At 48.5% G+C, this 27,952-nt stretch overlaps 1 protein-coding gene and 1 long non-coding RNA gene across 6 annotated transcripts in view; one reads left to right on the forward strand and one right to left on the reverse strand.

Moving 5' to 3' along the window:
* ADGRL1 (adhesion G protein-coupled receptor L1) overlaps positions 1 to 27,952 on the reverse strand; it is a 61,162-nt gene that overhangs the window by 10,998 nt on the left and 22,212 nt on the right. For 3 of the 4 annotated variants that reach the window (XM_051971693.1, XM_051971692.1, XM_051971690.1), the window contains exons 2-11: positions 24,796 to 24,937; positions 22,194 to 22,407; positions 12,093 to 12,202; positions 8,749 to 8,763; positions 3,079 to 3,879; positions 2,076 to 2,390; positions 1,551 to 1,654; positions 1,092 to 1,277; positions 612 to 650; positions 238 to 421 (exon numbers count right to left, since the gene is read on the reverse strand). In XM_051971693.1, coding sequence (XP_051827653.1) covers positions 238 to 421; positions 612 to 650; positions 1,092 to 1,277; positions 1,551 to 1,654; positions 2,076 to 2,390; positions 3,079 to 3,879; positions 8,749 to 8,763; positions 12,093 to 12,202; positions 22,194 to 22,407; positions 24,796 to 24,904 — 2,077 coding nt within the window. In that variant the 5' untranslated portion in view covers positions 24,905 to 24,937. The remainder of the gene's footprint in view (positions 1 to 237; positions 422 to 611; positions 651 to 1,091; positions 1,278 to 1,550; positions 1,655 to 2,075; positions 2,391 to 3,078; positions 3,880 to 8,748; positions 8,764 to 12,092; positions 12,203 to 22,193; positions 22,408 to 24,795; positions 24,938 to 27,952) is intronic. The other variant, XM_051971691.1, reaches the window with a different exon arrangement.
* Positions 4,078 to 27,952, forward strand: part of LOC127544840 (uncharacterized) — a 30,872-nt gene continuing 6,997 nt past the window's right edge. The window contains exons 1-4 of one of the 2 annotated variants that reach the window (XR_007949539.1): positions 4,078 to 4,828; positions 7,193 to 7,288; positions 10,313 to 10,406; positions 16,450 to 16,532. This is a non-coding gene — a long non-coding RNA (uncharacterized LOC127544840). Of the gene's footprint in view, positions 4,829 to 7,192; positions 7,289 to 10,312; positions 10,407 to 16,449; positions 17,750 to 27,952 lie in introns of those variants that run through there. The other variant, XR_007949538.1, reaches the window with a different exon arrangement.

Consider the following 27,952-nt stretch of genomic DNA (forward strand, 5'->3'; position numbering starts at 1 on the left):
ACCCTATGAGGAGACTAGCTGAAGGAGATAGACAAGGAGTTGACCCTCCATCATGGCCTACAGCCTTCTTGTCCATGCAAAAATCCCCCCAGGTTTGTCTCAATAGTCAAGGAACACACCCAGGTAGGATGCTGGGTTCTAGGCATGTAGTGAGAGTATGGATGCATAATCTAGTCATCCTATCCTGGGGCAAAGCAGCACTCTGCTTCTTGATGTGGCCTTGGGGTGATAACTTACCTACATTCTGCTTTGCAGTAAGGAATCGAGCTGGTTCTTTCACATTGTCAGCTAGCAGGAAGGCCCCCTCCTCCAGGATGTCCAGCAGCATGGTGGCCGTGTGCACTTGTTCTGTGGCATTCATGTCTTTCCAGGACTCCAGGGCTTCTGGGCGAAGCAGGTTGTCCACGGTCTCCACAACTGCCTGTGAGAGGTGGGGTAAGTCAAACTGAGAGTGTCTGTTCTAGTTTGTCTACCCCAGCTCCACTTTCCCTCCAAAGTCTCAAAGGCCCCTTCCCAGCCTTCTGTTCATTCTTAACCTTGCATGCCTTGGTCCCTAATGCACCTAGTGCCCATATCCTGCAGCCCTAGCAAGAGTACCATCTACATCTCACCTTGATATAGTCTTTACAAGTCCTTTCTCGCTTGTGCATCTAGGGCAGGAGAGAGATGTCAGATTCAAACTCCCAATACCCATACCCACCCTCCCAGCCTCATTCTGTCTCAACTAGAGTCCTAAAGATCCAATTCTCACCCATGTCACCAGCTCATCCTGATTGCCAGCCAAATATCCAGCACAACTGGCTTCAGAGGTGAGCTCAGCATCTAATTTCAGTTCTCCCTATGCTCACAAGATGGTTCAGGTGTTATAGTTGCTAAACCTCAGCCTTTATGGTTGTTTCCTTTTTCAACAAGGGAGGAATGCCTCAAAGGTGGGGTGCAGAATTAGGAGGTATAGGCATGGACAGCTCAGGGGTTCCAGAATGGGTAATACCCAGTCCCACTGGAGAATCTTTTTTTTCCCCTCCAGACACAGACATAGGGGCATCTTTTTATTCTCCCAAATTCTCCAGCATGCCCATCACCAGGCCCACCTTGTTGTAGTTCTTGCCAGCTGACTCACGCTCGATGGGCCGGAGAGCCTGCAGCTGGGCATCCAGGATGTCCAGCAGCTGCTCCATTAGCTTCACTGAAGATGAGACATCACCCGCATAGATGGAACCCCTGGTATGGCGGGCCAGCTCACTGGCAATGTTGGCTGCATTCTCACCACTCTTGATCTGGAGGCAGGAATCCCATACCATGACCATTTCCCTCTATAAATCCCCAGTTAACTCCCAACTCTTATTGAATTTCTCCCTGCCCAGATCCTGTCCTACAATGGTCAGTTTTTCTCTTATCTTACTACTACGATTCTTCACTCACTCCCTGCCCAGTCCCTCTTTCTCCCTCTCCTCAGGAACCTAGGAGTTCCCTCTCACATCCCATCAGACCCTTTCATCCCCATGACACAGAGCCTCAAAGTGTGGTGGAGCAGGGGCAACAGTTGGTACCTTCTGGGCCACCTGGTTGACCCAAGGGGAAGTACAGTTGCTGAGATCTGGGCCTCGGGGGTTCCAAAGCCCCAGGGCTGGTAGACACTGGAAGGAAGCAATACCTACAAAGATGGACAAAGACAGGAAGAAACAAATGGGAAAGGAGAATGAGGAGAGAAAAAAATAAATGAGAAAAAGAGGATAAGTAGAGGATAAGAAAATGGGAGAGGAACAAAAGATGAAATTGCAGGATTGACCAAGATGAGGTTTGGAACAAATGGATGAGAAGAGACAGGAGATGGGAAAATGAAAGGACAGAGATGAGAAAGAGGGACAGAGGAAAGTTGTTGTGGGGAGCAGATCATCAGAAGGATTATCATTGGGTGGTGACATTTTCCATCTGCCCATTCCCCAATCCCCATGAGACTCATAATCTGTTCTTTTTAAGCTAGGGAGAGCACGTTCCACTCTTCCACAGCAAGAACATAACAATCACCACCACTTTGGAAGGGAAAGAGATCACCTTGGCACACCAGAACTCACCTCTTGTGCCTTTGGGGCAGGGCCTTTCTACCAACATGCCTTGCTGGGTGGCTGGCCATTGGACCCTCCGAACTTCCCGGGGCTCACAGAATAGCTCAGGTGACACGTGTAGGTTGGGAGCTGGCGGTCTTCGAGTGCTAGGGGCTGGGGCTGTGGCAGGTGGCACATCAGGCCCCAACTGATTGATGGCACCCACAGGGTGAGTAGTGAGGGGTGCTCGGCGGAGCGGTGTGGTGGCAGCAGGCGAGGCCGTGCTTGTCAATGGGGTGGGTCGGGCTGTGGTTGTCGTGCTGAGGGGGGGTGAAGTGGCGGGGCCTATATTGTGGTGGGATGACAGAGAGAGGGTTAGCCTTGACACCTTTCTGGGCCCTTGACCCTACCCTCAGACACATTATACCCTAGTATTCCCGACCATCTTGTTACTGTGCCTCCTGATAAGGCCTCTGAGGATCCCTATTTCCCTCCAGCTCTAGTGCAGCCAGTCTTTCCACAACCTCACCACAACAGGTAGGGCAGGTCTTACCCATACAAATGGATTTGAGGCCCTTTGCTATTCTGGTTCCCCTCCTCAGGATGTTCTAGCTTATCCACATCCTCCCTGAATGTAGTACCCAGGACCACAATATTCAGATATGGTCTGGCCAACCAGGATAGAGTAGGATGGCACAAATATCTCATTATTCCTGGAATCTAACGAATGACTTCTGGAGCCCCACCCTGGAGATGAACTCTGAAGTTGCTGTCAGGCCATGTGGAAAAAGCACCTTTTGTTAGAGTCAGGAGACAAGTTCAAATCTTGCCTGGCTCTTCTACCTAATGTGACTTTGGGCAAGTCGCTCCACCTGAGCCTCCTTTTTATCCTTGTCTTTGAAATGAGGGAGTTGAACTAGACGATCATTACCATCCCTTTTCTAGAATTCTATCCTACCCTTAAGATGGGGGTGGTACTGAGGATGAGGTCGAAGATGATCATGGCCATCCCTGGGTCAGAGGTTGTCCTTACCAGCACTGGGGTCTGGTGGTCCAAACTCAAGACCGTAGCGCACCACAAAGTAGTTGTTCCACACATAAAGTTGGTTGTCACGGGGATTGTAATCAACTGAGGAGACAAACTGATAAGGGTTGGGAAATGCCAAGCTGACGGGCTCTTCTCGGTTGGCATTGGTGTTGAAGGCGTAATCGACTCGATTGCCAGCAGCCTCGCTGTCATCATCCACATACACCGAGCGCAGCACGTAGAGGACGCCACAAACCATGAAGGCATTGGAGGCCGATCGCTTGTCATAGCCTGTCTCCCACGTGCCCTCAAAGCGCAGGGTGTAGGGATTGAGCTGGCTCACCACCAAACGCCCATTGTTGCTTTCCGTGGCATAAATGACCCACAGCCCATTCTCGTCCACGGCGAGGTCAATATCCGTCTTGCCCCCCCAGCGATAGGGCGAAGTATCATGGTAGTTAGCAGTGTTGATCACCGTCTCCCCGCTCTTGATACGCGTCCGTAGGTCATACTTGACTATGTTTCGAGTTCGTTCCTTATTGTAGAAGACGGCACCATCATAGACCACAAAGCCTGTGCCATCCACTCGGTTAGGAAGGCGGTAGGTGGTGGTGTGGCGGGCAGCCACATAATCCTCCCAGGATGCGTATTCCGTCAGTGTGTCTGTTCGATAGGGGATCCAGGGCATCACATAGATGCGGTCCCCAGCTTGGAGGGGGTCCTTGCACCATGCCCCTGACTGGTGCTCTGACTCGTGGGTAGATGTGGCCTCCAGCACCTTCTGAAGAGTCCCAGGGCACACGAAGACTGGGCCAGGGGCAGGCAGGAGAGGCAGGAGAGGGGAGGTAAGGGGGGCACAGGGGGAGAGAAAGAGAGAGAGATAGAAAAAGAAAGAGAAAGGAGAAAGGAGGAATCGATCATAGGAGGCCAGGTTACAAAGCAGGTCTCCCCTCCTGCAGCTGCAGTCACGGTTGCTTGGTGGGACTGGTGATGGGAAAGGAGTATCTGGGGTGGGGGTGGGGCACTCCCTTGCTGTTCCCTGCCCTGGAGAGGTTACCTCTGGAAGCTGAGAGTGGTAAGAGTCAAGACCTGGTTAGTATGTGGGAATGGAACCTTTCTTTTTCATATGCACTGTCTGGGGATCTACTTTGACACCTCCCCTAAGTGTGTGTAGAATGACTGAAATCAAGGGTATAGAGATAGCTCCTTGATTTTTTTTTTTACCCACTTAGTGCCTCTATTTTTCTCCTTTAGGAAGTCAATCAATAGTCCCATTTCCATGGGTATGTTTTGGAAGACCCACACACTCTCCTCCACTGGGAGACAGACTGTGCCCCACTTTCTCTGCCTGGAAAACTCGATGGGATTTGGGGCTTGCACCCCAGTGGTGCTGCTGAGAGACTTCCCCCATAGCCCTGGCACTGGCCGGGGTCCTCCCCAACCAGAGGCGCTGTGGAAGGGTTCCCGGCCGGCTTCCTTCTCCCCAGCAGCACTTCAAGGCCTCGCCCCACCAGGGGGGGAGGTGAAGGGGACCAGCTCTTCCAGTGATGGTCATAATGATGATGGTGGTGGTGGTGATGATGATGATGAGGCCCAGTCTTCCCCCACACAATAAAGAGTAAGGAAGAGGTTTCCCGGGGACAAGTTCCAGCCTAGGATGCCGGTGGAGGGGGCAGAAGGGGCGGCTCCCCTCACCCTCTTGCCGGTAGGGTTTCCCTAGGGGGTCACTACACGATCATTTCAGCAACAGACACTGGTACTCGTGCACATGGGGGGAGGACTGGCGTGAGACGGGGGGAGGAGGCAGGGAGAAGAGGGGGAAGGGCAAAGGGCAGCTATGCGGCGGAGAAGAGAGACAAGGAAGGGGAGGGGACGGCGGCGCCAATCCTGGGTCCGAGGCGAGCCCGAGCGAGCCTGGGGAGAAAAGGTTAATAATGCTGGCGGGAGAGAGAGAGAGAAAGAGAGAGAAGGAGAGAAAGGGAAAGAGAGAGGGGGGGAGAGAGAGAGAGAGGCAGGATAGGGGCGAGCAGAGAATTCACTCCAGAATCCAGGCCCGCCCAGGATTACTCGGGTGCAATCCCAGGTGCGGCCAGGAGGGGGCGAGGGAGGGAACGAGAATCTAGGATGAAGATAGGGCCCCCCCTACCAACCACCGACCCCCCTCTCCCTCCCCCCGCCCCCCGATTTACCTGCGGCCGTCCCGGACTCGGGAAGAGGGATCAAGGCAGCGTTGGTGTCAGAAAGGTGGGGGCCCCGCCCCACCCCCCCCATTCCCTGAAAAGGAGGAAAACCTCGACTGCATCTCTGTGTTCGGCTCTGCCCGGCCCCTCCCTTCTCACCACCCGAGGACTGGACGGAAACTAATTTGGCCTCTCCCAGCACACACGCGCGCGGGGACTGACTCCTCTTAACGACCCGGACCGGTTACCCCCACCCCCGCCCCGCCTCCACACGGGGAGGGGGGGCTTCTCATATTTCCCACAATTTCTAGTTTCACCCCCATTAAAAAGCTGTCACAAGATCATCATCACTGTAATTGTAAGATCGCAGGCTCTAGAGCTGGAAGAGAGCCCTCTAATCCGGGGGCTCTTAACCTGGGTTCCGCAGATCCTCCGGGGACGGGGGGCATAAATTCAGGTCTGGGAACTTGGGTGGGAGAGGGGGGAATGACATTTTTATTTTCACTAGTGCCTAACTGAAGGAAATCTTCAGTTATAATTCTAAAAGAAAAAAAAAGAGCATTCTGAGGACTTTGTAGGTTTGGCCCGACTGCCAGAAGATGCTGGCCGCCGAGCTCTCGCTCTAGTCCAGGCATTTTACAGAGGAGACTGAGATTCAGCCAGGTGAAGGTTACACCAGGAGAAAGGAGCAGGTCAAAAATTCAGATTCTAGTGTTTGGATCCCAATTTCGGTACTTTTCCCACTGCCCCTACAATGTTTCTCCCCCACATTTTTCTTTCTTTCTTTTTTAAATGCAGCAGAGTTGCTATTCTCCCCCTCCCAGAACAGCAATTTTTCACTTGCCCCTGGATCACAATGTATTTCTAGCATTCCCAGTACACCTGAAACGGATTTATCATTTCAGGGATGACAGGCATTGGTATGTGGTCTGGAGGTCTCACTCATCCTCTCCAGAGTCTGCCCCACCTGAAACCAAGGCCATGAGGGAGTTGGGGGTGGAGGGGTGGAAGAAGCACCGGGAGATGGGGTCCTGGCAATCTGAAGTGAATTCTCTGCTTTCACTTAGCTCCTTTCTGAAGCTGCTGGCCTAGTGGGCACAGGGGAGGGGAGGGAGTGTCTCAGAGCCCCTCTTGGACATTGGCACAGCAGCAGATAGCCATTGCCTCGGGATTCCTAATTAACTGGGGGAATTCTTGGGTGAGGCACAGAATTTTCATAAGATCACTTGTGGGGGAGTCAACTCCTTCCCCAGCTTCTTGGGGATCCTCAAAGGGCGCCAAAGCAAGCAGAAGCTTCTCCCATGTAACAGGGTGAGGGGAAACTGAGGCACAAAAGTAGTGAAGGAAACCAGGACACTTACCATCCAATAGGCCCTGCTCCCCTTCAGAGTGGGGATTCCTTGGAACACCCTTATAAGGCTCAAGGGAATATTGGCTCAGTTTAAGAGACTGGTTCTGGGAAGGGGAATTGATATACAACCAAAGGTCCCATTTGTAGCTATATGCTGTCTCTGCCACCCAGGACTTCTGCCAGCCAACTCTGGCACATACACTTTAGGTTCCTTGCCCATTCTATCCTGATATTCACCTGGTTTAGAGCAATGACTCCTTTCCCTACCCCCTTGTGCCTCAGTTTCCCCTTTTTTCCATGCTGGGCTTTCTCTGCCAGGTGAGTGGGGGTTGGTGTGTATGTGGTATGGTGGTGGTGGTGGCGGTGGTGGTGGCGGTGGTGGTGGGGAGGACAACACAGGGTCTTGGAACCTGACCTGGCAGAGGGGGAAGGAAGAATCAATAGTTAGCAATAGTACTGGGGGTGGGTGGCAAAAGGGGAGGAAAGAGCAGGGTCTGTGCTCGTGGGTTTGGCCCTTAACCACAACCAGCAAGTGGCTGCTCCTATGGATGGGTCCACCCAGCAATATGTCACCCTTCCCCAAAACCAGGAGAGAGAATAATCCAGAACCGGTGTGTCCAAGCTGTGCCTGCAAGGAGAGCGTCGGGGGTGCCAGGAGGAAGAGAGACTCAAGGAAAGAGAAAGGGTGAGAGAGAAGAGATGGGGTGAGGGGGGCAGAGACCCAGGAGGCCTGACTGCTCAGGTCTCCTACAGATGGGGAAGAGGGAGGGGAGGGGTAGGGAGGGAGAACAGCTCAGCAATATCCCCCTTCCTCATAACAGGGATACTCCACGTACCGTAATTTCAGGGCCAGAAAGGATGCTAATGGTGATGTCACCCAGCTCCCTGTCTCTTGCAGATGGCACCTTCATGTATTCCAGATTTGCCATTTGTAAAACTCGGAGGAAGAGTCATTGTCTGCCCTGCCCCTTACCCCCCATCCCAACCCAATGTCTTTAGAAGAACCCAGAGGTCATGCTTTGGACCTGCCCTCAGTGAGCACTCCACCAATCTCTCTTCCCAAGTGGAGGGCAGTATATGTAGTCCTGAAATTACGGTACTCCTGGAAGTGCCCCTCCCCCAACCCCCACTCTCCTCTGGCCCTCTAACCACAACAGCCCAGAAGAAACCCTGACTGCAGCTTCAATCATGGAAAAAACAGAGAAAGTCCCACCCCACTCCCATAAGCCCAAGACCTCCAGGGCCCTCCCCCTTCCCCACATTGCCCTCTACTGCAGGACACTCTCCCAGGTCTCTCGGTCCCTGACTCGGAAGGGTAGAGCTAGGGAAGGGGGTGGGGATAATGGGGAGGACTGGTACTCCATTCTCCAAACACCTCTTTGCCTTGGAAACTCCAAAGTGAGAAGAGAGCTTCAATAGCTGTCAGAAGCCAGTGGAATAATCAGCTCCCCCCCGCCAAGAAAAATGAGCCATACCTCTTTTTCCTTCCCTCCTGCTCCGTTCCTCCCCAAACCCAAACCCAATTCCAGAGAAGGCAGAGGAAAGAAGGAGATAAATGACCCCCAGTGGGGGGAGAGAGGGAAGGAAGTCTTTCCCCCCCCAACAGTGGGGGATGTTGGAGTGGGCAGTTTGGGGAGAGAGAGTGAGGTGCATGCCCCCTACTCCCCAAACAAACTAGCCCTGGTTGCTTACATATTTCCCCTGAAGGAGGCAAAAAAGAGGCATGAGAGGCTGTCAGGTCCCTGACAGGGGTCAAGGACTAGGTGTGAGAGAGAGAGAGAGAGAGAGAGAAAGAGAGAGAGAGAGAGAGAAAGAAAGAAAGAAAAAGACACACAGAGAGACAGAAAGAGAGAGACAGACAGAGAAGAGTCCGGACCTCAGAGAGAAGCCCCTCCGTGGGGTTGTCGGAAGGGCAGAAGAGCCCTTGGCTGGCACAGGGGGGCTACCCCCAACCTGGCAGGGGACACCAGGATCGGAGAGCATCGACTTGATTTGGAGGGGAAGAAGGGAGGAAGGAGAAGGTGGGGACAGGGTGGGGCCGAGGAGGGAGCAGGGAGAAAGGGGTAGGTGGGGGGGCACATTAAGTATAGGCACGGGGAGAACAAAATGTGAGTTAGGGGTTAGCATTGGTAACAGTGCGTTTACCTTTCTGCTCCACTTCTACTTTAAGCATCGGAAGAGAGAGAGAAAAACAATTGAAAAAGGGTGCAAGAAAAAAAGAGAAAAAAAAAGAGATTAAATTGCTTTTTGTTTCTTTTCTGGCAATGCATCCCCTTCTCCTTTTCCTTCCTCACACCTGCTTCCCCAACCCCTTAGAACCACTCGGCATCCCCCTCCTCCCCCCCAAATCCCTTCCATTGGGGCAAATGAGGTGGGCCTGGGGGAGTGTCTAGAGAGACAGACACAGAGAGACTTGGCGAGAGGGAGACAGAGGGCCCAATGACAGGGACAGGCACAGAAAAAAAGGAGGGAGACAGAGGGAGAAGGAGAAACACCAAGGCAGTTCAGAGCAAAGGGGGCAGAGACAGAAGGAAGCAAGGAAGAGAGACACAGAGAGATGGACAGAGGAGAGACTGAGAGCCGGGAGCTCCAGCTGCAAGGCTGCTGCTTCACACTGAAGCTTCAGTGGAAGTATCTGGGCTGCCTTCCTGGAAGAGAAGCTGGACAACTGAGCCTGGCCAGGGTGTGCCGAGAAGGGGGTGGGGAAGAGCCGGTGGCCAAGGTCCTGGCCTCCTGCTATGGGCGTCCTCTCTTTGGTCTGGGGGCCCAGGGAGGAAGAGGACTCATTGTTCCTGATGGCTCAGGTCTCCTACTCAAGGTGATCAGCCTCTCGCTTCCTATGCCCCCTCAGTGCCCTACAGAGTAAAGTAACCCACTCTAATCCAGGCAGAATAAACATAGGAAGAGAAAAAAAAGTAAACAGAGACAGAGAGCAAAAATAGCACAATAATAACTCACATTTATATAGTGTTTGAAAGTTTGCAAAGTGCTCACATACAGAGAGACAAGCAGAGATGGAGAGGAAAATACGCACGAGATCAAGAGTGGGTCAGTTATATACAGAGGGACTGAGATGGGGGGAGAAACAGATGGAGAGAAACAAAATGCCAGAGAAGAGGTGACAGACTGATGGAGAGACAGTGGGGTCTGGGGAAGAGGAGGGAGGGGTCAGGGCTGGTAAGAGACACTCTCCCTGCCAGGGTGACTGAAACTCAGATATCCCTAGCCAAGCTTGCCTAACCAAGGAGTTGGGTGCTCCACACGCACACACCTGCCCGTGGCCCAGCAGGCACCTGGGGGAGGAAGGGGGTGAGGGGTTAGACTGCACTCAGCTGCAAAGCAAAGTGGCTGTTAGTTGGGCATGTTCCATGGGGTCTGCCCCCTTCCCCCAGCCTCCACCCGCAGCCCACCCCAGACCTCCTGGAGAGGCCTCCACAGCAGCACTGGGGTCCCCCATCTCTGCTGCCCAGGGAAAGGCAGCTGGATGGATGCAATTCCCATCATGCTCTACTTTCCCCCGCTTCATCTCCCTGTCCTCCTCCCTAGCAGCTAGGATTCCTCCTCTGGACAGTTGTTGGAGTTACCCTGAGGGGGGTCTCCAAGGAAGGTACAAACGGGACTGGAACAGGCCTTCCTGGTCCCTTGTGCACTTCCTCACGCCTAGCCTGGTCCTTCCTACTACCTAACTCTAGCCTGTTTCTTGTCCCAGCTCTCGAATACAGAAAGCGCTCAAGTCCTTGGGATCCGGCTTTGAGTCGAGCCTGCCTGTGTTCAGCATCCAAGGAGTTCATTTACCCCCACTGGTGAGTCCTCTGTGGACACTAGCTCTGTATGTGCACCTTCTTTTTCTCATTAGGCTTGGGAATATTTAAGGCCAGGGACTCGTGGTGAGCGGGATTATACCTCACTCGGTGCATTTATTGCCCATGCCTAGGAACAGGACACAACAGACTATCAAACCATTTCTTATTTCATCTCTCACTTGGCCTGTGTCCAAGCTCTTCTTCATTCTTCTCAACTTGTGAGGCCCAGGGCTAGACCCCAAGGAACAGTGTCCCACCTACACAGAATTTAATGGGGACTATATGACTCCAAGACCCTTTAACTTTATTCTTGCCTCTTCATTTTGCCTGATAGAGTCCACTCTGACCCTGGGATCTTTGTCCACCTACTTTCTTGCCTGGATCACAGGGATGTAATGATATCTGCACTATTTTTTCAATGATTTATACGCTGGTTTCTGTGTTCTCTACAATCCCAACATCCGTGAATGAGTTGGAGGTGGGGACAGGCATGGGGAGAGACTGCCCCCAGTGCTGTGTGGGGGAGGGCTTCAATGAGGAGAGAGGGATCTGCCCCTTAGGTGATAGCTGGATGGAGGCCTTGGGTGCTGAAAGGAAAGGATGAGGAGTCAAAGGAGAAAGTTAAGGAAGCTCATTAGCGATTTCCCCCAGCGTGGACGGCCACCTGTGAGAAAAAATTAAAGTGGGTGGGGATGGGGGGTGGGGAAGGAATTACTAGGGCCTCCTGCTCCCCCTGCCCTTCCCCTACCCCCAAAACATACATACTGGGAGCCCTCACTTCTCCCTTTCCACCTCCCCCAAAGTCCTTGCTTCCAAATTGGCTATAAGAAGCTGGGGTGGGGAGATCAGGGTGAGGAGGGAAGGAAAGAAGAGGAGCAGGAAAGAAGGGAAATGGTGGTGGTGGGGGAGAGGAGAGTAACCGAGGAGGAGAAGATACCCTTTCCCCAGCTCCCTGGCTGCTCCCCTTGGCAGGGTGTATTACAGCTGAGCCCTGGCTCCTTGTGGCCCCCAAGGGGTTCTCCAATAGCCACTCTCAATGAAAATGGTGGAACTTCCCAAGTCAATGAGAAATAGTGAGGTAGAGATGGAAAGGCAGACCAAAAGGAGCAGGGAATCTCCATGAAGAGGTGAAGACCTCACTCAGCCCCTGGGCCTTGGTATCAGCCATCCCCTCCGGCCCAAGAACCCAGAGGTCTGGGCAGGTAGATCCTATAAGGTGGGAGGACCAAAGGCATAAGGGCACAAAGATCCCATTCTGGGGCCACGAGAGAGTGACTGGGAGAGGTGAATGTGAGTGTGCCAGGAAGAGCAGAAAAGGCGTCACTGAGGATGGGAGAGTGCAAGAAAGAAGATGAGAATGGAGGAGGGAAAGACCGGGAGAGGGAGACGGGCCGGGAGTGTTGTAGGGAGAGGGAATGAATGTGAGGAAGGGAGAGAATGCCTGCGGAGGGGGACGGAGGGCGAGGGAAGAGGATGAAGATGTGAGGAAGAGGGACGGCATGGGAAGGACAGAGAGTGTGAGGGTCCCAGGCTGAGAAAGTAGGAAGAGACAAAACCTGTCCCAGAGTGCCCTGTGCCTCCTTTCTCGCTCCCACCCAGGCTCATGGGGACACAGGTGTCTCCTCCTCACTCGGTGGGGGGGGAGAGGATGGGGCCCGTGTCCGTGCGAGGAACAAGGTGACTCACTGTAGGGGACACAGTCGTACTGCACCTCCAGGTACTTGTAGGTCCCAGGACAGGGGTCTGGGAAGGCGTCAGAACCGGCCACCACCACGCACTGTGTTCTGTTGTTACACCTGTGAAGAGACATAAGGCCATGATGTGGGGGGAGAGGGGGAGTGGTGCAGGAGAGAGAAGGGGAATCTTCCCTCGTCTTTTGGCCTTAGGTGGCCCCTCCCTCTTTCCCCTTATCAAGGAGAACATCCCAGAGAGAGGGTTACGACCCAAGGGGAGAAGAGGGCAGGGAAGAAGCAGGGTGAGCCCCGACTCTTGAACCTCAGTCTCTGCTCCAAATGGATCATTGAATGTGTAAATCCTTCTATTAGTGTGTGATTTCCAGGTGCCCACACTCATTAGATTATTTCTATATTTTTAAGGTTTGTAGAGTGTCTGTTTACCTTTTACTATTAACAAAAAAGAGATTCTCAGCCCTTTAGACAAAGGGCTAACATCACAAAGCTGGCCATTGGGTTTTAGGAGAACTTTACAGCAAAGTTACTCCCAGGCTTGGGGGAAGGCAAGGCTAAAGGGAGAATGGAGAAGTGGGAGGTGACTCCCTGGTCCCTTTTATCACCTTTCCAAAGAGATGACTGGAATTTATTCCTCAGACAGAGGAGGGGGGGGCACCTCACTGAATGATGGGGTCTTGTAACATCCCAGAGGAGTGGGGATGGATGGGTGGGGAGCAGTGGGGAGCCATGGGCCACCTTTCCTGGTTGGTACCTGCGCTCAGCATTGGGGTCTGGGAAGAAGTTCATTGGACTCTGTTATTTAATATGTAATGATATATCATATTTAATGAAAAGTTTTGGAACATCTACAAAAATAAACACCTCTGCAAGCTTTCAGTAATTTGGAGCATGGCATGCTGGGAAAAAAATACTGAAATTGGAATAAAGATAGATCTAAATTTGAATCCTGGCTCCTGACATTTACCGATGAGTGTGTGAGCATGGAACAATCAATTAACCAATCTGAGCTTCTTCCTCATCTATGAAATGGAAAAAATAACTTACAATGCCGGTCTCTAAGAGGTATTGTGAGAAAAGTGATCTGTAAACTTTAAGGTACTCTAGAAAAGTGAGAGGTTATTACTGCTTAAGTAGCACAGGAGAGAGCCCTGGGCCTGGAATCTGGAAAATCTGATCCCAACGTGGCATCGGATCCATACTTGCTAGGTGATCCTGAAAAAGTCACTCTTTGCCTCAATTTTTTCATCTGTAAAATGGGGATAATACCTGCAGGTAAGGCTAAAATGAGATGGTAATTGTAAGGCACTTAGTATAGTGCCTGGCCATAATAACCAGGATAGAAATGTTAGTTATGTAATTATTGTTAATACTAATGTGTTAAGTCCATCTCCCTCCCTCCCCTGCTCGCCCCAGTCTAGCCAAGCATAGGACTAAGCATAGAATAGGTGTCAATAAAGGTTTGTTTGCTTACTTACATTCTGATTTCAGCATTCATTTATTATTTGTTTTCAGAACCTTAGAATGATATTCATTTATTCATTCATTTGACAAATAGTTTTTGAGTACTTACACTGTGGAACATACATCCTGACCTCAAGGGACTTGCTGTCTATAAGGGGATGACCCATACACAGTAAGACACCGATGGCAAAGCTATATACCAGGACAGTTCTGGATGATAATTAGGAATTATTTGAAAAGAGACTAAAGTGTTATGCTCTTTTACCTAGGGATCTCATATTGGGCAAATAACCCAAGGAAGTCAAGAACCATCCTTGGTCAAAGGGAAAAAAAAAAAGAATAGGAATAAGCATTTATTTAGCACCTACTATGCACCAGTCACTGTGATAAGCACTTTTTTTTACAAATATTATCTCAACCCTTTGAGGTAAGTACTATTATTATCTCCATTTTATAGTTGAGAAAACTGAGTGAACAGAGGTGAAGTGATTTGCACAGTATTACGCAGTGTAAGTATCTATAACCAAATTTTTGAGCTCAGGTCTTCCTAACCCTAGGCCCAGTACTGTATCTTTTGTATCACCAGTTTACAATAGATATAGCAGCTCTTGTTGGAATGAATGATTGAATAAAGCATTTATTAAGCACTTACTATGTGCATAGCACTGTCACAGCAAAAATTAGGAAAGTGTATGTATAATTGGGGTTTGATTGAAAAAAGTCATCGTCACTGTTGGTGGAGTTGTGAACGAACCCAACCATTCTGGAGAGCAATCTGGAACTATGCCCAAAAAGTTATCAAACTGTGCATACCCTTTGATCCAGCAGTGTTACTACTGGGCTTATACCCCAAAGAGTTACTAAAGAAGGGAAAGGGACCTGTATGTGCCAAAATGTTTGTGGCAGCCCTGTTTGTAGTGGCTAGAAGCTGGAAAATGAAAGGATGCCCATCAATTGGAGAATGTCTGGGTAAATTGTGGTATATGAATGTTACGGAATATTATTGTTCTGTAAGAAATGACCCCAGGATGCATACAGAGAGATTTGGAGAGACTTACATGAACTGATGCTAGAGCAGAACCAGGGGATCATTATATACTTCAAACGATACTGTATAAGGATGTATTCTGATGGAAGTGGATCTCTTGGATAAAGAGAGCTAATTCAGTTTCAATTGATCAATGATGGACAGAAGCAGCTACACTCAAAGAAAGAACACTGGGAGATGAATATAAACTGTTTGCATTTTTGTTTTTCTTCCCGGGTTATTTTTATCTTCTGAATCCAATTCTTCCTGTGCAACAAGAGAACTATTTGGTTCTGCAAACATATATTGTATCTAGGATACACTGTAACCTATTCAACATGTATAGGACTACTTGCCATCTGGGGGAGGGGGTGGAGGGAGGGAGGAGAAAAGTTGGAACAGAAGTGAGTGCAAAGGACAATGAGTAAAAAAATTACCCTGGCATGGGTTCTGTCAATAAAAAGTTATATTTAAAAAAAAAAGAAAAAGAAAAAAGCCACTGTATGTGGATGGTATTTTCAGAAACTATAACTATGATTGAGGGAATTCAAAGAAACATGGGAAGGCTTGCATGAACTGATGCAGAGTGAAGTAAGAAGAATCAGGAGAATAGTTCCAGACTGAAATACCGTAAAGGAGAAAAATGGTCAAGAGAAACTGACACCTGAGTAATTGTCATGACTAGTGTTAGTACCAAGACAAGATGAAAGGCATCGACTTCTTTTCAATAGAGTAGTGGGAGACTACAGAGATGGGATATTGCGTGTATTGTTAGATATGATTGTGTCAGTTGATTTTGCTTTGATATTTACTTTTGTACAAAGCCTCCTGGGGAGGGCATAGTGGTCTTAGAGCTGCAAATAACTGACAAAAAAATTTTAAGTAACAATAAGACTTTTATTTTAAATTTTAAATTTAAATTTTATTTAGTGTGTGATGGAAAACAAAATAAGAAAACTTTGGATTCTAATTTGAAAGATTTTAACTGGCAGCAGGATACATCAGGAAGATCTTACATAGGAGTAGTTAAGTATCAGTGGATAGAATACTGATCATGGAATTCAGAAGATCTGACATTTAACTAGCTGTGTCACCTAACTCTGATTGCCTCTGATTTTTACAAAAAAAAGAAAAGAAAAAGGTCTCATATATGAGTTAGTACTTGAGCTGGCCCTTGAAAGGGAAAGATTTCAACAGAAGGTAATATGGAGAGTCCAATGAACATTCACAGAGATAAAAAATCAGGACAAGATTAAGGGATGGCTAGATGCTCCTGTCAGAGCAAAGATGAAATAAAGGGGTATCAGGTAATGAGAAATAAGGCTGGAAAGATACATTGGAGATAAACAAGGGTCCTCAAGTTGTTTATAGACAGAGATGTGCTGGTAAATATTTAGCAATCATCTATCTGAAAAAAATGTATGCAAGACACATTTCTAAGTTTAATCTCCATTATTCACACTTTCTTAAGTCTAGACAATCATCAGAACAATAAGTCAAGGCTCAGTTTTGTAGCATTTGCTGATTTTTGAGGTACAAATGCTTACAATGAAAATGAAACAACAGTACTCTCCAGTTTGAGCTCGCTCCAGCACACTCTACTTAGGGGTTAGATGTGAAGTGACTTATATACAAAGTTATTAGAGAGTAATGTCAATCAGATTTATGGAGACCAATCCCAAAGTGCACTTGGGTTGTCTCAGTAGGAAATGAGCTCCTTCCTCATCTCTGGAGATCTTTTAACAGAAACTACTTTAACACAGTGCCTGGAACATAAGCGTGATAGAAATGTTAGTTATTATTGTAATTATTATTAATTCTAATTGTGTTGGGTCTATCTCCTTCCCTTCTCTGTTTGCCCCAGCCTCGCCAAGCACAGGCCTGAGCATAGGAGATTGGGTGTCAGTAAGGTTTCCCAGATTGTAGGGCAGCTTCCCTCCTGATCTGGTAAGTATTTGCAATTGCTCAAGTACTTTAGAGACAATTTTGCTGGGTCTTCAGCCATAACCCATTTCCTAATTGTGGTTTATCCCCCAAGATTCTGTCTTGAGCCCTTTTCCCTTTCTTCACTCTCTCATTTGAGAGAGACCTCATCAGCTCCCACAGGTTTAATTATCATCTCTATGAGAATGATTCCCAGACCTCTAGGTATCCAGCCCTCCTCTCTTCTCCTGAGTTCCAATCCCAAATCACTTGACTGTTAATAGACATTTTGAACTGGATGTCCCATAGGCATGCCAAACTCAAGAGATTCAGAGCAGAACTTAACACTCCCCCCAAAAAACCCCACTTGAAATAATATATTTGATCAATGAGAATATTTGTAAAGTGCTTAGCCCAGTGCCTGGCACATAGTTGGTGCTTAAAAGATGCTGGCTCTCTTCCCCAACTTTTCTCGTTCTGAACGTCCCTATTTCTGTCATGGGTACGATCATTCTTCCAGGAATCCTGGTTCGAAAAAAATGCATCATTTTTAACTCCTCTCAGCAGCTAGGTTTCTGAGTGGATAGTGTACTAGGGCTGGAGTTGAGAAGACCTGGGTTCAAATGGAGCTTTAGACAACTAGCTGTGGGACCCTGGGCAAGTCATTTAGTTTCCTCATCTGTCAAATGATCTGGAGAAGGAAATGGCCATACCCTAGTATCTGTACCACGAAAACCCCAAATGGTAAGAAGACTCAGATATAACTGAATACCACAATTATCTTGTAAGCCTGTTCATATACTGTTTGCATGTTGTTTCTCCCATTGGATTGTGAGTTCCATGATGGTAAGAACATAATGCGTCACCTCCCTAATGTCATGGTGGTCTTTGAGAGTGAAGGGTAAACAACCTTTTTGTGAGTAGAACTGCTGAAGAGTTCTCTTTTCTTTCCTTTTCTCCCTCTCTTTCTCCCTTTCTTCTTTCTTTCCTTCCTTCCTTCCCTCCTGTCTTTCCTTCATTTTGCTCCTTCCTTTCCCCCCTCTTTCCTTTCTTCCTTTCCCCTTTCCTTCCTTCCTCCCCTTCTTCTCCTCTTTCCTTTATTTCTTCCTTTCTCCTTTTTTCCTTTCCTTCTCCTTTTCTTTCTTCCCTTCTTTCCTCTCTCCTTTCTTCTTTCCCTTCTTTCTTTACCTCCTATCTCTTTTCTTCCTTCATTCCTTTCTTCTTTTCTTCTTTCCTTTCTTCTTTCCTTCCTTCTTTCCTTCATTCCTTCCTTTCTTTCCTTCTTTCCTTCCTTCTCGCCTCCTTTTCTTCCTTCATCTCTTCTCTCTTTCCTTCCTCTCCTTCCTACCTTCCCTTTGTTCCTTCCTTCCTTCTTTCCCTCCTTCCTTCCTTCTTTCCTTCCTTCCTTCCTTCTTTCCTTCATTTAGTCCTTCCTTTTTTTCTTTCCTTCTTCCGTCCCTTCACTCCTTCCTTCTTTCCTCTCCTTTCTTTTTTCTTCCTCCCCTCTTTCCTTTCTTCTTTTTTCTTCCTACCTCTCTCCTTTCCTTTCTTTCTTCTTTTTTCCCTTCCTTTCCTCTCTCCTTCCTTTCTTCTTTTCTCCCCTCTTCTTTCCTTTTTTTCTTCCTCCTTCCTTCCTTCCCCTCCCTACTTCCTTTCTTCCCTCTTTTCTTCCTTTCCTTCCATCTTTCCCTTCCTATCTTCCCTTTGTTCCTTTCTTCTTCCTTCTTCCATCTTTCCTTCCTTTTCTCTTCCCTCTCTCCATAGTGGGTAACATATCTTTACCTGCACATGCTCTTAAAAAAAAATTTTTTTTTTGATTCCTGAATTCTCCCAAGATATCGTGGGATTTACAGGCTAGATTTCTTTTTTAAGGACCAGGCCTCAAACCCAAATCACTCCCGTTCTCATTGGCCAACAAAAGGGCCCAGGCCAATCCCCAATTGATCATTGTTTGGGCCCTAATTGGCTCAGAGTGAATGTTAATAGTAATCATTTCTGTTTTGGCCAGAAACCCTGAAGATCTTCCCCTCCCAGATTTATTTTTTCTTTTTTGGACTAGGTGAAAAAGGCCAATCCTTGTCTCAATAACTACCTATCCTTAATCACTGAATGGGTGTGGCCTCCATCAAACTGATACCTGTTGGAGACCTTAGCTTAAAAAGGCTAAGGTCTCCCATTGCTCTTCCCACTAATTCCAGATGGTTCTAGAGGAAAAAGTAAGACCTTGCCCAGCCCTCTCTCAATGAAATCCAACTTATTTGCATGCCATGGCATCTCCTCCCAGATGTTCTTGGAGAACAAAGGATAAACAATAGTTAATAAACAATTAACAACCTCTAGTTTCCGCAGCACTTAGCTCAGTGTTTGGCACATAAGTAGGTGCTTAATAAATGCTTATTGACTGACTTCTCCTGGACTATTGTAGTAGTTGCTGCCTTAGATGATCCTTGAAGGTCCTTTCTGATGTGAGATTCTTTAATTCTCTGCTTAAGTACTATCTTTCAGCAGGATTAAACCAGCCTATCAATCCATCACTCAAAAAGCATTATACACCACTATGTGCCAACCACTGTGCTAAGATGAGAATACTTGAGGAGGCAAAAGACAGTGCCCATTGTGAATAGAGTGAATAGAGTGCCCACCCCTGAAATCGAGAAGACTACTTTCCCGAGTTCAAATCTGGATGCTTCATAACTATGAGATGTTGGGCCAATCAGTTAACACTATTTGCCTCAGTTTCCTCAAGTGTAAAATGAATCAGGGAAAGAAATGGCAAACTGCTTCAGCATCTTTGCTATGTTCAGTTATTTTTTAGTTATGTCTGATTTTTGTGACCCCATTTGAGGTTTTCTTAGAGTCATGAAGAGTTAGGACTAAACTGAACAACTACTACTGCAATGTAATAGTCAGTGTGCAAACAAATTTATACAAATATACAGGATAAATAGAAAATAATCAACTAGGGGAAGATAATAGGATTAAGAGGGATTGGGAAAGGTTTCTTGTAGAGGGTGGGATTTTAGCTGGGACTTGAAGGAGACCAGGAAAGCCAGGAAGTAGAGATAAAAGGGGAGGGCATTCAAAAGAGAGAAAGGACAATCCAGGTCCCTCCACTAAAAGACTTCTTAGGAAAAATGGGAATTGAGCTAGTTGGGTAGGTTTGGGGGTAAGCTTGGAAGAGGGTAACGCATACCTAGCAAGGGAAGCCAGTAGGCAAAAGGGTTGAGGGTGGGAGATGGCCCTGGCATGTGTTTGTGAGAAGAGTTCAATGAATTATGGAGGAGCTCGGCAGATGAAGGGATACATGTAGAGTAAGTGGGATTAAAATTGTGGAAGGTCTTGAATACTAGGCAGAGTTTGGATTAGATTCAATTCAATTCAAATCAAATCATTTTAATGGCCTGCTCTATGCAAGACACTCTTAGACTCTGGGGATACAAAGGTATGAGAGTCTCCCCACCTTTTGAACCCTTCAAGGAACATACATCCTAGAAAGGTGAGAAAAGCCATACACAGGAAAGTCAGTGTGAAGTAGTCAGAGTGTTTATATAAAGTTATACAGTGTGATTATAAGGGAGGGAGAAGGAGGAAGGAAGGAGACAGAGAAAGATAAAGAAGAGAAAAGGGGGAGTCAGGAGGAGGGAAGAGGGAAAAAATAGGGGAGCAAAGACAGAGGGAAAGAGACAGAGGGAGAGAGGGAGGAGGAGGGAAATAAGAAAACGGAAGTCAGAAGAGGAAGAGAGGAAGAGGTCTTTCAGGTATGAAAAAGATATTTAAAAAAAAAGAGATGGAATGTCTACTGTGGGTAACTACTAGCAAGTCTGTCTAGAGTGATAAATGAATTATGGGAAAAAATATATAAAATCGGAAAGATTAATGGGATGCCAATTTTGTAAAGCTTTAAAGGCTGGCTTGATGATTTTTAAAGTGTTATCCTTGAGACAATGGGGAGCCATCAGAGTTTCTTGAGCACAGGAATGCCACAGTCAGACTTGTGTTTTTGGAATATTGATCCAATTCTAAAAGTCAGGTAACCAATTAGGAGGGCATTGCAATAGACTAGACTAGAAGCTGTATTTGTGGGAAAAGGATGGACAGAAAAGCTGCTGTAATGTCAGAATTGATTATTGTTGGCATATTAGGTACAGACGGGTAAGAGGGGGCAGATTCAAGGATATGTCCAAGGTTGAAAATTTGCATTACTAGAAGGAGGTAGAATCCTTAGCAAAAACAGGGAGGGGTAGCGTAGAAATAGAGTTCTGTTTTGAGCATGAGTGGGAGATATGTATTCTCATGTGAGTTTGGCCAGTAGCTACTTGATGGTGCAAGACTGGCATTTGCAATAAAGATCAGGGCTGGATATATAGATTTGCGAGTCATCTGCATAGAGATGTTAATTAAATCCTTGGGGGCTGGTGAGATGACTGAGAATACAAAGAAGGGAGCCTAGATGTACTAGGTGTACAGGTAAACCCTGTGATATGCCCACAATGCATTTGGCCACTTCTGAACTGGGAGGAGATTTGGTCAAAATGGCAGTATAGCAACATGAGCACCTAATACATACTTTGCATTGCACTAACGTTTGTGAATGAATAAAATTAAGATGATTAGCCCACTAGGTTTTTGAGGGATGGATTTTACTGGGGAGGCCCTAGTATCTGAAAGAGATTCTGGGATCTTAGTTCACTCACTGGACTGCAGCAATAGTAATCTCCTAACAAGACATTTCATCTTCACTCTCTCACGTCTGTAGCACATACTCTGCCTCATTGCTGGAATAAACTATTTTATGAATAGATCTGGAAATAACACTCCTCAGCTCAAAAATCTTCAAAGGCTCTGGATTGCCTCTCAGTGTTAAAACTCTTCCACCTAGCAATCAATCATCTTCACTTTTTACCCTTTCCAACCTTATCTCCTCTCCATGCCTCCTCACCAAACTCTGGACTATTCTCTATCATCTAGATGTTCTGTGCTTGTAATTATTGTTGTCTATTCATGAAGTATTGTTCCTCCTTCTCCTTTCCTCATTTAATCTATTAAGTTTCTGTCCATTCTATAAAGTTCAGTTCAAACATCACCTCTTTATCACCTCTTTTAGGTAATATTCCCCCCCCCCCAAGAAAAACAAAACAAAACACAAAACCTTTCCCTCTCATGCATTCCCCATTTTATTGTTCAGTCATTTTTCAATCATGTCTGAATCTCTGTGACTCCATTTTTGTTTTTTGGGGTTTTTTTTGGCAGAGATGCTAGAGTCGTTTGCCATTTCTTTCTCCAGCTCATTTTATAGATGATAAGAGGCAAAAAGAATCAAATGACTTGTCCAGAGTCACACAGCTTGTAAATGAGGCTATATTTGAACTCAAGGCTTCCCGATTCCAGGTCTGGTGCTCTATTCACTGAGCCACCTGGCTGCCAAGACATTCCCCTAGCAAGCTGTTTTTCATTTCCTTAATGTTCTTATAATTAGCAGTGTTAGTGTATTATCCCTAACTGAACTACAGGTTTCATGGTGGCAGGGACCACGTATTATCTAAACACAATATGTCCCCCAGTGGCAAGCATGGTACTTTGGATATGTTTAATTTGTTGTTATTGAATGAATAAGTAAATGAGTTTTGAATGAATAACTTCCCCCCCACCCTACCTAGACCCCAAATCCCAGCAGGGTCTTCTCACCTCTGGGACATGATCTTGAAGGCATCAGGCAGGTAGCATTGCACATTCTCCATCTGGAAAGGGTCAGCATCACAAATCTTGTCATCTGTGCGCCCATAGTTGGCATTTTCCACCATGATGACATCACTTCCTGGGCATCGGAGTTCGATGGGATAGCCCTCACAGGCCAGCTCCCGGCGCATCAGGCCAAAAGGGAGCCCAGCTCGGCTCAGGCCTGCCGGTGTTGGGGCAAAGGAAGGAAAATTTTTAAATCCAGGAATCTCTTTCCTCCCCTATTACCAAGTTATAGGGCAGCAGCTCCTTTGTGCTGGCCCAACAAAGCCTTCTAATCCCCAGTGCTTCCCTGAGATTTCACAGGAGTAAGGAGCCTCTTTCCACCTAGATCAGACTGGGCTGCATGGACTGGGAATGGTGATGAGGGTGGAGAGAAGATAATCATAGGCTCCTCGATGGAGTTAGATTGGAAAGGGACTAAAAAGATCACCTAGATCAATCCCTTCATTTTACAGATCAGGAATCCAAAGCCCATCAAAGTTAGGAGACTTTCCAAAGATCAGACAGGTCATAAACTGTAGAGTGAAATCCAGTTCCTCCGACCTCAAATGTCATGTCCTTTTTTTGAGGCAGGAAGGGGACAGTCAAAGCTTAAGAGGGAGGAACTCCCAGCTTCAATACTTTCATATCTATGTGCCTCAGCTTTAATTTTCATATATGTATATATTTTCATGTAGTTTATTTTTATGCTTGTACTTTATTTTCATGTATAGACATATATATATGACTCAATAGCCCCATTCTTGGGATGTCACCAGTGTTTTGGAAGACAAATGAGATAATGGATGGGAAATTGCTTTAAAAAGTATATTGCACCAGACTGATCCAAGATGTCACTTCTGTTGGTTGGAATAATTGAAATGTTAAGGAAGGAACCTTATAGGCCTTTGATTTTACAGATGAAAAAGCTGAGGTCAGAGGGAAGGGATTGGTTCCGGCTGGCCTAACATTTAGGATGACTATTATGATGGGAGAATGTGGAATTCAGGTGAGACAGAAAAATCAGCAATGAGATCAAAAGGAGGTGGGGTTTTCACAAAATCCCAGAATGAGAGAGTTGGCAAGGACCTTAGACTTCCATCTGGTCCAGCCCCCTCATTTTACAGAGGAGGAAGCTAAGGCCCAAAGAGAAGTGATTTGCATATAGTCACATTGGCACATGGCAAAGCTGGCACCAGCACCCAAGACTTTTGACTCAAGGTCCAGCACTTTGCACTCCGCTAGGAATTGGAGGACCTGCTTACTTATTAAATACAGAGAAGGAAGATGAGTGATTGGAAGTTGGTCGGAGTCTTCCAAGGGAGCAGAGATGGAAGGAAAGGAGAAGGGGGGGAATGTGCATGTGTGTGAGAGAGAGAGCATGTGCTTGCAAGCAAGCCAGAGACAGTAGGATGGGGTCCCAGGGAGATGTGATTTAAGGTACACCCAGTCAATCAGCGAGAGCCCCTTGGAGAGAGTAATATGCCCGGGGTGGGGGGAGAATGCTCAGTCTGATTCTCCATCCCTGTCATCCCTCTCTTGTAGACCAAGCGATTCTATCTTAAATGCCTCAAAGTTCCAATGGAGAGAGAAAAAGGCAGGGCTCCCAAGGGCTGTGTGCTCAGCTCCAGATACGGGGGGCAAAGAGGGAAGGATGTTCTGGGGCTAGGCTAGGAGAGGATTTTTAAATCTGCTTCACTTGGTGCCATCTGCTTCCTCATCTAATTTTAGCCCCAGCTCGGCCTGGGGAGGAGTCGGGGAGGGCTCAGCTGGGCCAGGAGGAGGGGGCCAGGCGGGACTGCGAGGCAGTGGACGCCATGGCCTGGGGTGGTTGGATCTTGACAGAGTGGAGTCCTCGTGGCTCTGGGCCATTAGGTGACACTGAGAATAGTCAGGAGGACAAGGAACAGTGTGAGGGATGGCCCAGCGTGAGGGATAGAGCGAGGGCCACTGGGGAAGTCACTCTGAGGAGGGCCTGATGGAAAGCTAGACTGTGGAAGGGGAAGCCCGGAGGTGGGGCGGGGGGACAAATGAAGTCGGGAGCATAGAAGATTTGGGGGGATAGAATGTGGGGAATGGGCCAAAGGTGGAAATGGGAGGGTTGCTGGTTCCGTCTCATGGCCTGGCCCCTGACCCCTTCCGGGCCCCGCCTCTGGGAGGGTAATTGGATAATCGGGGTGGGTGGGCAGCCACTGGGTACTAATTGCTATGTACTTGGGATCCTGGGGCCGGTGCCGGCCGAGCTGGGTAATTAGTTGTTTTTAAATAAACGTCAGCGGGCACGCTTTAATTAAGCCTTCTTCCCAGTGAGAGCCACTGGTATGTAATCACAGAGAGGAAGAGCAAGACACAACTGTTGGGAGACCCAAGGGCCAGGGTGTGGCGGGGGGGGGGGGTGAGGGCAAAGGTGAGGCAGAGGCCGCAAGAGGCCCTGCCACGGCTGATGGGCCAGATTGAGGGCAGAATCAGGCCTCTGGACAGAGGACTCGGCCGAGCCTCTGAGGGCACCGAGAAGTAGGGTCGTGGGCTGCTCCCGGTGCATGCCGCAGTCCTCCCAGCCCAGCCCTACCTTGTGTGGCTGAGGTAACCAGGACGGCAGTGACGCAGAGACTCCAGAGAGCGGGGGCCAGGCGGGCCATGGCTGAGAACAGGTGGGCACAGGGGGCCTTGCCCCTCATCACCAGCTGAACAGGATGACACCGGCAGGCAGCCTGGGGGGGGGGCAAAGTGAGGAGACGCCCAGGTGGGGAAGAGTGAGAGGTGGCGCAGGAACACACACACACGGGCACACACGCAGGCACACAAGCGGGCACATGTGTGGGCACACACACAGGCACACACGCGGGCACACTCACCCACAAGCACAGACACCCAGACATGGAAAGGAGCCTGGGGGACAGGGAGAGATGAGATGGCACAGGAACACACTTAGCACAGGCACAGATACACAGACCTCCCCCCCCACAGACACTCGGGCACTCAGAGGCGCACCCATGCACAGACACAGGCAGGGGCCCCCAGGCCCAGGAGGGGCGGCGCACTGACAGGCTCCACACAGGCACAGTCAGAAACATACACACGCACACAGTCACCCCCAGACCCGGGCACATGGCAGGAACGTCCCCAGAAACGGGCGTGGGCACATGCGCAGCCACCCAGAGGCCCAGGGACACGCAGGGACATGGACGCGACACAGGCTCGGTCACCATCGCAAAGGCCCATTCACAGACGTGGACACAGAGAAACAGGCTGACACATCTCCGGCCACCATCACATGTGCAAGCCCATAGACACAGGAACAGTCACTCACAGACATCCCAGCCCAGAGATGCGGTGAGTCACGCAGAGTCAGACACAGACACAGTGAAGGAAGCAGCAGTCACCCAGAGACAAAGACACCGAGAAAGGGACAATGGCACAACCAATTCTCTCTCTGTCCCTGTCCGTGAGTCCGTCTGTCTCACAAACACACATATATACATACTTCCAAGGGTTCCTTCCTGACAACCGCTTTCCATGGCCCCCACCTAGTATCCCCTTCCCCCCTTTTAGGCTGATGAACTTATTCCTGGCCTTGCAGCTTTGTCCACATCCACGATCTTTTAACTGCACAGAATTCTTGGCCGTGCTTCCGGTCCCACCCTTGGAATCTTTCCTTCCCATCCCCAGCCCTGAGCGGGGTCTTGCCAACCAGGCTCAGCACGTCCTCAGAACCAGCTGCGCCAAGGGAGGGGAGATGGCCTTCTGGCCCCAGAGTCGGGACCTGGCTCCCTCTAACACCGTCCGCACACATTCATCCCAAGCAAGAGAAGCCCAGAATCCAACCCTTTAGTCCTACTCCCTGAACTGAAGACCTCTGGGGGTTTCTCCCCTAGTGCAACAACACCACACTGGGACACTGGGCCCATTGCCCACAGTGACATCAGAGCCTCCAGCTCATGAACTGATTTCAAGTTTTAATGTGTGGGTCCCCGTCACTCCCTCCTACCCCCATTTCCCCGCGAAGCCTGGTACTCTCCCCCCGTTAGCATAGGAACAGGGCGAGTCAAAGAATCGCAGCCCTGGAAATGACATCCGATGCCATTTAGCCTGATCCATGTCCCAACAAGAATGCCCTCTACCAGACAAGTGACAAGTGGTTAGCAAACCTCTGCTGCTGCATCTGAAAAAATGCAGGCGATGGGAAATGCACTACTCTCGGATGCATCACCAACAGTCAGAGGCAGTGCATACGGTGCTGGACCCGAAGTCAGGAAAACCTGAGTTCAAATCCAGACAGACATTTCTAAGCTGTGTGACTTCTCAGCCTTAGATTATAGCACCTGTCTTCCAGGATTGTTGTAATACGTGTAAATAATTTGTAAGTTTGTAAACATTTCAAGTACTTTGCAAACTTTAAAGTACTAGAGAGATGCTAGCTCTTCTTAAGTGATTGTTGATGGGGGATCAGGACACCCCAATCCCTGGACCAAGCCCGTTCTTCCTGTCTCACCCATCTTCCTCCCACCAGGTCTTTCTGTCATTGTTCCTTCCCACATTCCCCTCACTTGAACCTCCATTCCAGTCAAAACCGGCCTGCTAGCTTGCTCCAGTCTAAGACATCCATTATGTTTCCATCTTGTTGCCTGGAATGAGGGCCCTTCTCCCTTCTGTCTCTCAGAATCGGAGCTTTCTTTAAGGGCCATTTTAGGTACTGCCACCCACTTAGGACCTTTCCTGATCTTCCCTCCCCTGCCCACTTAATAGGTGTTTTTTTTCCTCTTGAAATTACCTAATAGTCTTTTGTATATATGTCCTATTCACTTACTTGTGGACATGTTGTATTCCCCTAAAAAAAGCCAGCATGATGTGGGGGGGCAGGGGTCGCTCCAGTGTTGTCTCTGTATATTTGGCTCCTAGCACATGACCCTGTTTATGCATTGGAATGAGCCTTTTCTTTCCCTTCAGAACCCACCCCCCTCCAGGATCCTCTGCCTGGCTCCTCCCTTAGGCTTTCCCCTGGCAAGGAAAGGCTCAGCCATGGGGGGGTAGGGGGGCCAGCTAGGACTGAAGACAATTCCAGAGTGAGGGACATGAGGCTCTGAGCACGGATCCTCAGTCCCAACAAGCGGCAGCCATGAGCCCCCAGCCCCCTTGTTTCCTGCTCCCCAGCTCCCGTGGCTAATTAGAACCCGGCTGGCTGGCAGAGTAGTGGCGCCACAGATGTGGGACCAGGGACATCCAAGTCCCCTCTTTCCCCTTGTGTGGACCCCCCGGGGCAGCCAGGAGCCTCGCTGTCGGGGACAGGGCACTTGGCTCTCCAGGGCTCTGAGAGGAAGCCATGTATGTGGGAATAGAGAATAAAGAGGGGTTGTCTTTGAGCTCCTCCAATTCTCTTCTTGGGGGTGGGAAGCACTTCCAGGCTGAAGCCATGACTATCCATAAAATTCCTCTGAAAATATGAGGGGGGAAGGAAAATGGAGCCGCTGCCTGGGTGGGAATGGTAGAATGTAGGCTTCTGGGGTCCCTCTCCTCCAAAGAGGAACATAATCAGGGGCTGGGAAGGGGGCAGATCCATCCTATATGCTATCACTGGTCTTATCTTTCTAGAATGTCCCTTTTGTTTTATCTCCTATCACCACAAACCAACATAAAACAGTTTTTCAGTGACCCATTCCCCATTTTCCCACAAGGGTAAATCCTAGCTTCATGGGTCATAGGGAAGAAGAGGTCTCAGATGTTGAGAG

This window comes from Antechinus flavipes, chromosome 1 (genome assembly GCF_016432865.1).
Source record: "Antechinus flavipes isolate AdamAnt ecotype Samford, QLD, Australia chromosome 1, AdamAnt_v2, whole genome shotgun sequence".
Classification (NCBI taxonomy): Eukaryota; Metazoa; Chordata; class Mammalia; order Dasyuromorphia; family Dasyuridae; genus Antechinus; species Antechinus flavipes.